We start from the raw sequence: 13,440 nt of genomic DNA, 5'->3' as shown, positions 1-13,440 counted from the left end.
CTAATGATATTTCTCAAAATGTATTTCTGTCATTAGGCGATACATGACTGTACAATAAACTTGTGTAAATGAATGACACCTGCTTTCTTATAACTCATGTTGCAGGCCTCCAAGTGTTTGAAGACTTGTGTCCCCCCTTTAATCTTTTCAAGTTCAATACTTTTGAAATACTTTTGTTTTTTTGCATTCTCTCTCCAATTTGTATGGTTTGCAAGTCCCTAATCACTTTAAATGTTCTCTTTTGGGTGTACCCTAGTTATAGATATGTTTTACCAGATCAGGAGGTCATACCCCAGATGATATCTCTGTGCAATGTAGAGTATTGCCTCCCTCATTACAAAGCATACAAGATACAGGCTAAACAACCATAACAATGAGGACCAATGTACAGTGGCTAGAACAAAGGAAAAGTTTCTCTCTTGTTTAGCAGTCCAGAGGTAAGCAACTCTGTTCCTTATTGTCATCCAGGATCCTAGTTTCTTTGTGTCTTTAATTTCGTCATTCCCACTGGTGTTGTCATGTGCATGGTTGAGTCTAGCTCTTCACCACTTTGTGTTTCATCCCTCAAAAGAGAAAAAGGAAGTGGAGGACAAGCCACTTCCTTATAAAGGCATACTCTGGAGATTGCGTATGTAACTTATGTGACTGTCCTGTTGGCCTAAACTTAGGTACAGGCCACGTTTAGCTGCCAGGGAGCCTAGCTCATTGGCCATATGCCCAGGAAGTTTTCTTACTAAAAAGAAGAAATACTTTGCTTGTTTAGCATTAGTTTCATACAGTTGGTGCATGTTTTTTAATTTAATTTATTTATTTTTTCTTTTTTCTGTCAGCCTTTTCAGGTTGAAAGTTGGTGTATGTTGAATTTTGAGTTTGTGATCATAATTGCTATTCATTGTTATGCTGTTAATTATTTAAGTGTATCACAAACATTTACATTTATTAAATTTTTTAATGCAAGTGATGGACTGGTAATCAGCAGCTCTTCTCCCTCCCCCCATTTTTTTTTCTTTTTGCCAGAGTTTATGGTTGATTACTTCATTTCTAGCCTTAAAATACAGAAATTCAACAAATATTTATTACTACATACCAGGTACTTTGGTATATATATTCACAGATACATAATAGTGAATAATACAGATTGTTCACTTTAACAGAGTTTATATTCAAACATATTGCTTTTTTTTCTTAAAGAAAGAGAAAGAAAGAAAAAGGAAGAAGAGGGAAAAAAGAGGAAGAGGAGGAGGGAGAGAGAACAGGAGTGTTGCTTAATTGCCCAGGCTAGAATGCAGTCTAAAAATGGGTATTGAAAACCTCCCTTATACCATCAATCGTGCTTAATAATGGCCAACCAATATTTCATTTAAACCTGTGAGTAGGTGTGATGTGGTACTGATAGGAATGCATATCTTGTGTGTTTAAAGTGGAGAGTTCTATAAATGTTTATTAAGTTTGCTTGTTCCGGATCTGAGTTCAAGTCCAGGATATCCTTCTTAATTTTCTGTCTCATTGATCTATTTAATATTGATGTTGAAATCTCCCATTACTACTGTGTGGGAGTCCAAGTCTCTTTACAAGTCTTATGTATCCTGTATTGGTTGGGTACACATCCAGGATCATCAGCTCTTCTTGTTGCGTTGATCCTTTTACCATTACGTCCTCTTTTGATCTTTGTTGCTTTAAAATACATTCCATCAGAGTTGAGAATTGCAACCTCTTTTATTTATTTATTATTTATTTTTGGTCTCCATTTGGTTGACAAATCTTTCTCCATCCCTTTGTTTTGACTTTATGTATTCTTGCATGTAAGATGGGTCTGGCTGCAGCATACCGATGGGGTTTGGGCTGTATCTTTTGATTGGGGGACTTAGTCAATTTAAATTTAAAATTATTGCCATTTGATGTTAGCTGGCTATTTTGCCCATTAGTTGATATAAATTCTTCATTATGTTGATACTCTTTACTTTTTGGTATATTTTTAGAAAGGCTAATACTGGTTGTTCCTTTCTATGTGTAATGCTTTCAGAAGCTCTTGTAAAGCAGGCCTGGTGGTAATGAAATGTCTGAGTACTTGCTTATTCATAAAAGATTGTATTTTTCCTTCGATTGTAAAGCTTAGTTTGGCTGGATGTGAAATTCTGGGTTGAAAGTTCTTTTCTTTAAGGATGTTAAATATTGACCCCCACTCTCTTCTGGCTTGTAGGGTTTTTGCTGAGAGATCTGCTGTGAGTCTGATAGGCTTCCCTTTGTGGGTAACCTGACCTTTCTCTCTGGCTGCCCTTAGTATTTTCTCCTCATTTCAACCCTGGTGAATCTAATGATTATGTACCTTGGGGTTGCTCTTGAGGAATATCTTTGTGGTGTTCTCTGTATTACCTGGAGTTGAATATTGTCCTGCCTTACTAGGTTGGGAAAGTTTTCCTGAGTAATATCCTGAAGAGTATTTTCCAGCTTGGATTCCTTCTCTTCGTGGTATTCAGGTACTCCTATCAAACGTAGATTAGGTCTTTTCACATAGTCCCATATTTCTTGGAGACTTTGCTCATTCCTTTTTATCCTTTTTACTCTATTCTTGTCTTCCCATTTTATTTCATTAAGTTGGTCTTCAACCTCAGATATCCTTTCTTCTGCTTGATTAATTCGGCTTTTAAAACTTGTGCATACTTCGCGAAGTTCTCGTGTTGTATTTTTCAACTCCGTTAGTTCACTTACATTCCTCTCTATATTATCTATTCTTGTTAACATTTCATCAAACCTTTTTTCAAGGTTCTTAGTTTCTTTGCGTTGTGTTAGAACAAGTTCTTTCAACTCCCATAAGTTTCTTATCATCCACCTTATGAAGCCTGCCTCTGTTAATGGAACACAGTCTTTCTCCATCAGGCCTTGTTCTGTTGCTGATGAGGAACTGGAATTCCCTGTAGAGGGAGAGGCGTTATGATTTTGGGTATTCTCAGCCTTTTTAGGCGGGTTTCTTCCCTACGTTACAAATTTATCCATCTGTCGTGTTTGTAATTACCGCCTTTCTAATTAGGTTTCTGAGTGGACATCCAATTTATTGATTCCCAGCGCCGAAATCTGAGCAACCCACTGCTCCAGCTAAAACAGTGGTGTTAAGATTGATGGTGCTTTTCTGCACCAAAAACTGCCGTGTCAAGGGCGGGCAAAACAGTCGTGTTGGCCACAAGAGTCGTGGGGCTCCTCTGCTGGGAATTTTCTGGTCCGTGAGCAACAAAAATTCATCTAAAAGTGTGCCATCCTCTCATTTTCTGTGCTTTCACTGGGAGCCATAATCTCGAGCTGCTAATGATCAGCCATCTTGGATCTCTCTATATATTGCTTGATTTCTTTTGTGAGTGGTTTAAATTGGGTGTTGGCAAACTTTTTCTTTCTTTTTTTTTTTTTATGAGACGGAGTTTTGCTCTTGTTCCCCAGGCTGGAGTGCAATGACGCAATCTTGGCTCACCCTAACCTCCGCCTCCTGGGTTCAAGCAATTCTCCTGCCTCAGCCTCCTGAGTAGCTGGGATTACAGGCACGTGCAACCATGCCCAGCTAATTTTTTGTGTATTTTTAGTAGAGACGGGGTTTCACCATGTTGACCAGGATGGTCTCGATTTGTTGACCTCGTGATCCACCCGCCTCGGCCTCCCAAAGTGCTGGGATTACAGGCTTGAGCCACCGTGCCTGGCCCACTTTTTCTATTAAGGACCGGATAGTAAGTATTTTATGCCCTGTGGCCTAAAATTTATATAAAGAATTCAAACAACACAGTAACAACAACAAAAAATCTGATTTAAAAATAGACAAAAGACCTAAATAGACATTCTGAAATTTGAAACATATAACAGGTATATGAAAAAGTGTTCAACATAATTCATCATCAAGGAAATGGAAGTCAGAACTACAATGACATATCACATATCACCGCACCCTAGTTATGGTTATTAACAAAAAGACAAAAAATAAATGCTGGTGAGGATATGGAGAAAGGAGAACTTTTGTACAGTTAATGTCAATCTAAATTAGTATAGCCATTATGGTCATCAGTATGGAGGTTGCTCAAAAAATTAAAAAGAGAAGGACCACATGACCAAGCAATTCCATTTCTTGGTATATGCCTGTCTCAAGGAAATTTAATCAGTATGTGGAACATCTGCACTTCCATGTTTATTGCAGCAGTATTCACAACAGTTTGTTTTTCTTAAAAAATAGTTAAGTCCTTGACAGTTTTTGAAATGTTATTCTTAAATCATTTTAATTGCATTACTTCTTACCTCATCCTTTCACAATCGTGAGCTAACTCTTCCTGTCTGTCGAATATCTGTTTTTCTTTAAGTGCAGTTCTTGGTTCTCTGTCTCTCTATATTCTTTCTCTCAAGTCTTAGTCACTTTAAAAATTATGTGTTACAGACAATTTCCAAAATCTATGCATCTATTCCTTACCTTTTTTGATCTAGTTATAACTCCAAATCTAACTTATCTAAAATATGTAAATGTTATTAACTTTGGCTCTCTGAGCTTGAAACCTTATTTTGAGTCATTTTTTAGGTCTATTTAATCACCATCAAGGAAATATAGGAGTTGTAAAGATGGACAATAACATGTGAAAACTTGTGGAGGCAGCAGAAATTATTTAGAATTTAGGAAATGTATATTTAGGATAAGGCAAATGTGGAGAATGTGGCAAATATTGGTCTGTTATTCCCTTGGAATAACAAATCGGGAGGGGCTTTGTCTTCCTTAAAAAGGATTTTCTAGTTTTATGCTGTAGGTAACACGGAGCTACTTAAAGGATTTAAAATGGGAAGGTTCAATGGTAAGATGTTTTTCCCTAGATTATTTGTAGCAGTATGTAGGATGGCTCTTGGGGATGCGATCCTGAAACAAGGATACTGGTTAAGAGATTTTATAATTAGGTGAGAAATGTTAATTTCCTGAATTAAGGTGGTGGTACTACAGATTTAGAAGCATAGAGTTTGATATTTAAGTGATGAGGACGAGAGATTTATCAGTTCCTGATTTAGGACCTACCGAGTCTATCTTGGCCATAGAGACCCCACATAGGCGGTGTGGTAAAGGAATTGCGAAGCAGACACCCAGAGAGAACAACAAAGTGGAACTATCTGGGGTGCCATACGTACAGAAGGAGAAAAAGCCTTCTGAGCTGAGAGCTTTAGGGGGCTGACAGCATTCTGGGCTGAGGGCCTCAAGCAGACTCTGACCCATGCATTTATTCTGTCTGAACAGGTAATAATTATTAACAAAGAGATGTTCGGTATTTTCTCATAACACAAAAATATACCAAGAAGGCAACTGGTGCCCACTTACCACTGATCACACGAGGGAGCCATGGGGGCAGGGTCAGACGTCTAACCAGCGTATGATATTTATATGTTGTCCTGCCACTTTAGAATGCCTCAAGTAGTGGGCATATTTATATATTGTCCTGCCACTTTAGAATGCAGGGGTGGGGGGCGGGGGCAGTGACGATGGCGGCTAGGTTTTCCTTGCCGTCATTCTTCCTAGCAAACAATATATTTTATCATACAGTCAGCATTTCTCAGCAATCATACACTCAGCATTTCTCAACAAGGAGCTGAGAAAATGAGTATTATTAACTGGTGAAATACAGAAGGAGAAAAAGCAGGTTTGGGAGTGGAAGGGAACCTTACAAAAAAAGAGAGCTCAGTTCTGTTGGTATTAAATTTGAGGGTATCTGTGGGCTGCCCCAGGAGGCCATTTGTATGTAAAGATCTGAATCTGAGAAAAAGTTTTAAGTTGGAGACGTAGATAATGGAATATAGTAGGGTACAGGTGGTAGTTAAATCTGTAGTATAATTGAAACCTCCCACAGATAATATGTTGAATGAAAACTGGGCCAACTCTGCAACAACCATGTTTTGGCGAGGAGAAAGCCTGGAAGGGAAAGAAAGCAGGTGTCTGAAAAGCATTCCTTGAATTTGGCCGTGAGGACATCAATGCTTCCTTTCAGGGGAGTTGTATGAGCAGAAGCCTGATTACAGTGATACGAGATGTGAGTAAAAAGTGAGGTGAGGCAGTAGAGACAGTTAATACAGACTAATATTACAAAGTGGGATTCTTATGTGAAAAAGGTATATCATGGTGCTTTTGATGGTAAGTTGCAGGATAGTCAGTTTTAAAATGGGCTTAAATGATGAAGGAGATTTATCGGCTTATGGAGTGGCAAAGTCCAGAGGTGGGATTGATAGTTTGAATGTTTCAGGATTGGGGTTTGCAGGCAGGGCTGGTGGAAGGACTGGGATAGAGGATGAGAGTGTGTTTATGAGAAAGGGATAAACCTTGAGGTATAGGCTAGATATGGAAGGAGCTGAAAGCAGGAGGGGGCTGATACTGAGAAAAAGTGTAGGTCATGGAAAGCCAGAGGTCTAATTTCATGTAAGTAAAGGAATGAAAACAGGAAGGTTGTGGTTTACTAATAAGGGCTTTCTCTAGCTAGGCTGACTTAGCTTCAGTTATCCAAATAGGCTTTATACATTGCAGCTTTCAAAATCCACTTCTCGTATTTTGTAGCATAGTTGTTTACTTGCTGGCTCTTCTGCCAGGAAATAAAAATAGAACATTTTTAATTCTTTGTCACTCATGGGTACAACATTGGTACTCATACAAAGGTATGAAACGGAAAATCCTCACAAGACGTGAAGCTTTTCTTTGTGTATATATGAAAATGAACATGTTGGTCTTGGCAAAATTATGAGGTTGCTATCTTTTGTGGTCATACCCTCTCTCTGTCTTGTGGTGTTCCTGCCCTCCCCCGTTTTAGGTTTACTTTTTTTCTCTTTTCAAATAGGAAAAGATGCTTTATATTTATTCATGGCACATGTTGATTATACTAGATGTTTACATTTCTCAGTTTTCTTTCAAGTTCAGTGCTGTTGAGTTTAGTGGTATTTGAATTAGGTAAACGTGGAGTGGTGTGCTGTAAGAATATTAATTCCAGTCTCACTTTATATGTAAAATTTAAAGTAATACGAATTCCTTCAAATTAATAATGCATTGAGTTGTATAATCTCAAAGCTAGCAGGCCAAATAAATTGAAAACTGCCACACGGCAGTGTACTTCTTTAGGACTGGTCTTGAGTTTTGGCAGCTTTAAATTATAATAGGTCTCAGAGTCACTTCTGGCTGGAAAAAAGATTTTAAAAATATTATGATAGGTATTTAGGACATTTGTCCTATAAAATGCCACTACCCTGTATAGAGTGAAAGGAATTTCTGAGACTGGGAATAGTTGGGAGATGTGTTTGGGGGAGACTGATATTTCTTAATACCCCTAAAAGCATGTGATTTCTAGAAATGCTGCTGAAGATTAAATCTGCTTTAGTTGTTTTAGAGTGCTTAGAAAGGTTAGAATAATGATTTAAGACTTCCTTTCTTCTCCTTCCTTGTCTCTATATCCTGTGATGAGCCCTTGTTCCATGCTACCACCCCTGGCTTTTTATGGCATGATGTTCATACAAAAGTTATGGAAAGTAATTTATATAAATAAATGTAAAGTAATTCTGTCCTGGGTGGCTGCTGCTTAAGAATTATCTAAAGTGATCTTGGGGAAAGGATTTGTAAGGAATTAAGAGATCCCACCCCTGCTATTTGAGAACAAGATCTAAGGCCTTCTTTTCTGTATATGTGTGTGGGTGATGTTAAATTGTCTATGGAAGGAAAAAGTTGATCATAAAAATGCTGCTAAAGAACTAATAGCGAAGAATTGTGGTAAGATATACTAGATGGTCACTTATGTGGACTGTTTCCTATTAAGGCAAAATTGGTGGCATTTAAAACATGACAGTAGATTCTTTAATTTTTTTTAAATATTCATTAAAGAGCCATTTTATATAAAGATATTGGTATGTGTTAGGCTTTTAAATGTGATCTGTATTTCAACAGGGGTAGAAAATGCTAGTAACTGATCTGAAGTGGAAATTCCGGTTAAATACAGCATTTCTAGTCTAGTCCATTGCTATGCATAGGATCCATTTGTCTATCCTTGAGTAACTGTAAATTGGAGGTTAGGTAAGATAATAACACATGAAATGACTAGAGGAATGGTATCAGATTGTATGGAATTAGTTGATAGATTTCATTTAGATGCTAGATAGGATGCTCTGGGCTACACATTTGTATAGGATATGCCTTAAATTCAGTGGGGAGTTGACAGAGAGAAAAAGTACATTGCTCTTAGGTAAAATTAGACTTCAGAGAAGGGAAAGATTATGGAGTGTGACCAGGAAGACTTCTAGAAAAAAAGAACTTTTGAACTGCTCTTTGAAAGATGGATACGATTTGGGTTGACAGAATAGAGGACATTCCAGGTTAGGCAGATTCAAGAGAAAAATCATTGGAGGTAGAAATAAGTTTGTCATAAATTGAGTAGAGAAAAAGATTGGGCCAGGTGTGGAGGGTCACGCCTAAAACTTTGGGAGGCCAAGGCAGGCGGATCACTTGAGGTCAGGAGTTCAGGACCAGCCTGGCCAATGTGGTGAAACCTCATCTCTACTGAAAAAAAAAAATACAAAAATTAGCTGGGCATGGTGGCATACCCCTGTAATCCCAGTTCCTACAGAGGCTGAAGCAGGATAATCTCTTAAAGCCCGGAGGTGGAAGTTGCAGTGAGCCAAGATCGCACCATTACACTACAACCTGTGGGACAAAGAGTGGAACTCCATCTCAAAAAAAAAAAAAGATTGGTCTGTCTTGGTAACAGTGACCCTGGTATCTGGCATAAAATGAAGATTCTGAAGCTAGGAATTACAAAATGAACATGGAAGAGTAATCTGACCGTGGTCTTTTTTTTCTCCCTGCCCTGATGATTTTACTTTTATGTTTTTTTTTTTCCTTAAATAAAGGTCACACTCTAAAATATTTGTAAAGTTAAAAAAATCATTTTTTAGAGAAGTTTAAGTATTAAATAGATCTTACTGTCTTCAATATTTCTTTGAGATGTTTAGGTTAACTAGCACATTGAAATTTGCTTGTGGCACATGTATTAGTGTATTTGTCAGTGTGCTTGGGTGCCTCTCTGGCTTTATCCAAGGTATTGACCATTCAATTCTTAGTTTGTAGAAGAAATGGCAACATTGGAAACAATAACTTATTTTAATTCTTTAATTATATTATAGTTGTACCTTAGTCCATTTTTCCAACTTTATTTTTGTCTTAGGTCAACAGGACGTACTGCTGTGGCACCTACCGAGCAGGTCCTATGCGGCAGATAAGTCTTGTTGGAGCAGTAGATGAAGAAGTTGGTGATTATTTCCCAGAGTTCCTTGATATGTTAGAAGAATCACCATTTTTGAAAGTGAGTATTAATTAAGATTATTAAAGTTTAGATCTTTACTTAAGTGGGCACTTTATATTAACGAATATTAAGCTAATATTGCCTATTGAAATTAAATTTATCCAGTGTTTTGCATAGAAATGTTTAGATATAACAATATTGGTACAAAGTACTTAAATTCTTTTTTTTTGAGACTGAGTCTTGCTCTGTCACCAGGTGCCAGGCTGGAGTGCAGTGGTTGCTCACTGCAACCTCTGCCTCCCAGGCTCAAGCAATTTTCCTGCCTCAGCCTCCCAAGTAGCTGGGACTACAGGCACTCACCACCACGACCAGCTAATTTTTGTATTTTTTTTTAGTAGAGACGGGGTTTCAACCATGTTGGTTGGGATAGTCTCGATCTCTTGACCTCGTGATCCGCCCACCTCGGCCTCCCAAAGTGGTGGGATTACAGGTGTGAGCCACAGTGCCTGGCTTAAATTCAGTTTTTAAAAATATAATTTACTATGTAAATAGCATTTATTTCTTTATATACAGCTGTAAAAAAGTCTTCTTAGAACTTTATTTGGGTGGAGGGGATTAACTTATAAGTCATTGAAACAGTTTTTTAATGTGACTAATTCATCTGATTTATAGATGACTTTGCCCTGGGGTACACTTTCCAGCCTCCGACTCCAGTGTAGGTCCCAGAGTGATGATGGGCCTATAATGTGGGTAAGGCCAGGAGAACAGATGATCCCTACAGCAGATATGCCAAAGTCACCCTTCAAGAGACGACGGTAAACATTTCTTTTCTCAAATAAGCAAAAGTACTTTTTTTTAGTTGGTTTCTTATCAAAATGAGTACAATTTGAAAACCATTTGTCTTGAAGGGGCTCCCTTAAGTAAATTTTTTAGTTGTCAGTTCCTTGTTCCAGTCCACACAGTTACCAAAGTGAAGCATTTTTCTAAAACACAAATTTAATTTTTACTTATATTTTTAAAACCTGTGCCCTAAGTCCCTGCAGGATAAAAGATAAAACCCCTCAGTGTGGTTTATAAGGATCTTTCATAATCAACTGTACCTTTTCTAGATGTATCTTTGTTTCTAATCTTCTCCGACCATACTGAATTCACTTTCCAAACCATAAACCATAAACTCTTTGCTTTTGTACTATTCTTTTTACTTGGAATGGCATCCTCTCTCTCATCTTCCACTCTACTTTGCAAACGTTTTTTTTTCTTTTGAGACAGAGCTGTTGCCCAGAGCTAGAGTGCAGTGATACAATCATAGCTCACTGTAGCCTTGAACTCCTGGGCTCAGGAGAGCCTCCCAAGTAACTGTGGCTATAGGCATGCACCACCATGCCCATCTGATTAAAAATGTTTTTTTGTGTATTTTGTTTTTGTAGAGTTGGGGTCTTGCTATATTGCCCAGGCTGTTTTTTTTTTTAACTCCTGGCCTCAAACGATTCTCCTGCCTCAGCCTCCCAAAGTGCTGGGATTACCGTCCCACAGCAAACTTAATACATTTTCAAAACTTAGCTTGAGCTGGGTACAGTGTCATATGCCGGAGGCTGAAGTAGGAGGCTCAGTTGACCCCAGGAGTCCATGACATGATCCTGTCTCAAACCAAAACCAAACCAAACTTAACTTGGATGGCACCTCCTTTGTTAAGCTTTTCTTTCCTCCCTTAGGTAATTAATTGTTCCCTTCTCTGTGCTAGTGTTCTGTTCATTCAAGTTCTGTTTACATGTTTTTATTTTTTACTAATATTTGAGGTTTGCTTTGAGAGGACAGGGACTGTTTTATTCATCTTTGTTCTCATGCCATATAGTAGGTAGCCAGTATGTGCTGCATGAAACCAGTAATGTACTATAGTACAGAGCTTCAGCAGTTCATATTGTGCTAACATATTTTGTCTTTTAGACTTTAAAGACAAATGTAGATTAACTCACTCTCTAGTACTTTGAAAAATCTAATTTAATGAGACTGAAATGACTTATACCTGCTTAGACTATAATAGCAATTTAAAAGAAGTGCCCAAAAGTGAGTTTTAATGGACTAATCTAAACCATAACTTAAGGCTCATAGGAGAACGATAACTTGAGCTAAGTATGGAATAATCTTAGGTACTTGAAATGTCTGAAAATACTTATTAATTAATTATATACAAATGCAGGGTGGTGGCATGGTAAAAACCCAGAAGTCATTTGAAAGTTCTGTGCATTGTTAGGTTATAGCAGTTTTGTTGCAGGATGATGATGAATCTTGAAATTTTATTAAATTCTTAAGTACTATATGCATTTTTTGTTCTGTAATCTTTTCCCCCAAAGTGACCATCATTTGTTTCCTGGTTACTATAAACTTAAGAAAAAAGTAATAGTAAAGAGTAAAAATGCCAGGCACAGTGGCTCATGCCTATAATCCCAGCACTTTGGGAGGCCGAGGTGGGTAGATCACCTAAGGTCAGGAATTGGAGACCAGCTGTAATCCCAGCACTTTGGGAGGCTGAGGCAGGCAGATTGCTTGATTCCAGGAGTTCAAGACCAGCCTGGAAAACTTGATAAAACCCTTTCTCTACTAAAAATACAGGAATCAGCGTGGTGGCATGCTCCTGTAATCCTAGTTACTTAGGTGGTTGAGGGATGAGAATCCCTTAGGAGGCTGAGGTTGCGGTGAGCTGAGATGTTGCCTCTGCACTGCAACCTGGGCAACACAGCAAGACTCCATCTCAAGAAGAAAAAAAAAAGTAGAAGGCAGAAAGCCACCATTTAGAAATATTAACCTTTCAAATTATATGTACTCATAAATTATCTTTTTACAAAAACCCATTCTTTGCCTGATGTTTACTTTAAAACTTGGAAATTTTTCCCCTTATGCCTATGTGTTATATTAAGATATAGCTATATAATTTCTAAACAACTTGTATGGTTGTATCAAGATTTATTTAACCAATTCTTGTTTTTGTTTTTGTTTTTTTCTTTGAGACAGGGTTTCACTCTGTCACCTAGGCTGGAGTGCAGTGGCATGAGGAATCAGCGTTCACTCTAGCCTCTACCACCTGGGTTCAAGTGATTCTTCCACCTCAGCCCCCCAAGTAGCTGGTGCCTGCCACCATGCCTGGCTATTTTTTTAAATTTGATTTTAATTTTGGGTCTCACTGTGTTGCCCAGGCTGGTCTCCAACTCCTGATCTCAAGTAATCCTCCCGCCTTAGTTCTTAACATTTCTTTGTTAGTGTAATTTTTTCCCAGTTTTTCAATATAAACATGATACTCTTTTGAAAATATGATACTTGTATACTAAAGCCAGTTTGTACCTACTCACAAGCACCATCATGAGCATCACTTTACAATTCCACATTGCATGATGTCATATTAGTAACTGGAAGTCATGTTAGGAGTATTATACCACAGAAATACCTAATCAGCTAAAAATCAGCTACCTCCCCTGATCCTCAATCCAGATGTAAAACGTGCAGAGTCTACCACTGATTGTATATGGATGGATGTTTGGTAGTTATCTATCTTTGTGCATATATGTGTTTATTTTCTTAGTAGAAATTCCTAAAGGCTCAAAGTATACACATTTGTAATGGACTTCCAGAATATATCAATTTGTACTTCCACTCATATAATAATATGGTGCCCTTTTTCTCACACTCTCCACTAACATTTTTAACTTTAATGATCTGATTGGATAAAAATGTCTCATTTTATTTTATTAAAAAAATTTTTTTTAGACAGTCTTGCTCTGTCACCCAGGCTGGAGTGCAGTGGTGCAATCTTGACTCACTCCAACCTTCACCTCCCGGGCTCAAGTGATTCTCATGCCTCAGCCTCCTGAGTAGTTGGGATTACTGGCGTGCACCACCACAGATGGCTAATTTTTTGTACTTTTAGTAGAGAGGGGATTTCGCCATGTTGGCCAGGCTGGTCTCAAACACCTGGCTTCAAAGGATCTGTTCACCTTGGCCTTCCAAAGTGCTGGGATTACAGGTGTGAGCCACTGCGCCCAACCCAAAAATGTCTCATTTTAATTTGCTATTTTTTGAGGGGGTTTGTTATTTTGTCTTTGGTGATTTCCTTTTAATTTCCTTTATATGTATTTCTGTTTCTGTGTTTTTCTTTTGTAAAACTATTAAACTTTTTTCC

The 13,440-nt window shown here is 37.9% G+C and overlaps 1 protein-coding gene across 2 annotated transcripts in view; it reads left to right on the top strand.

The window, feature by feature from the left end:
- Positions 1-13,440, top strand: part of RSBN1 (round spermatid basic protein 1) — a 59,734-nt gene that overhangs the window by 33,090 nt on the left and 13,204 nt on the right. For both annotated transcript variants that reach the window (XM_002751255.7, XM_078332801.1), the window contains exons 3-4: positions 9,192-9,329; positions 9,942-10,084. In XM_002751255.7, the coding sequence (XP_002751301.3) occupies positions 9,192-9,329; positions 9,942-10,084 (281 nt within the window). The remainder of the gene's footprint in view (positions 1-9,191; positions 9,330-9,941; positions 10,085-13,440) is intronic.

Source organism: Callithrix jacchus, chromosome 7 (genome assembly GCF_049354715.1).
Source record: "Callithrix jacchus isolate 240 chromosome 7, calJac240_pri, whole genome shotgun sequence".
Classification (NCBI taxonomy): Eukaryota; Metazoa; Chordata; class Mammalia; order Primates; family Cebidae; genus Callithrix; species Callithrix jacchus.
This window is presented reverse-complemented; position numbering and strand designations above follow the sequence as displayed.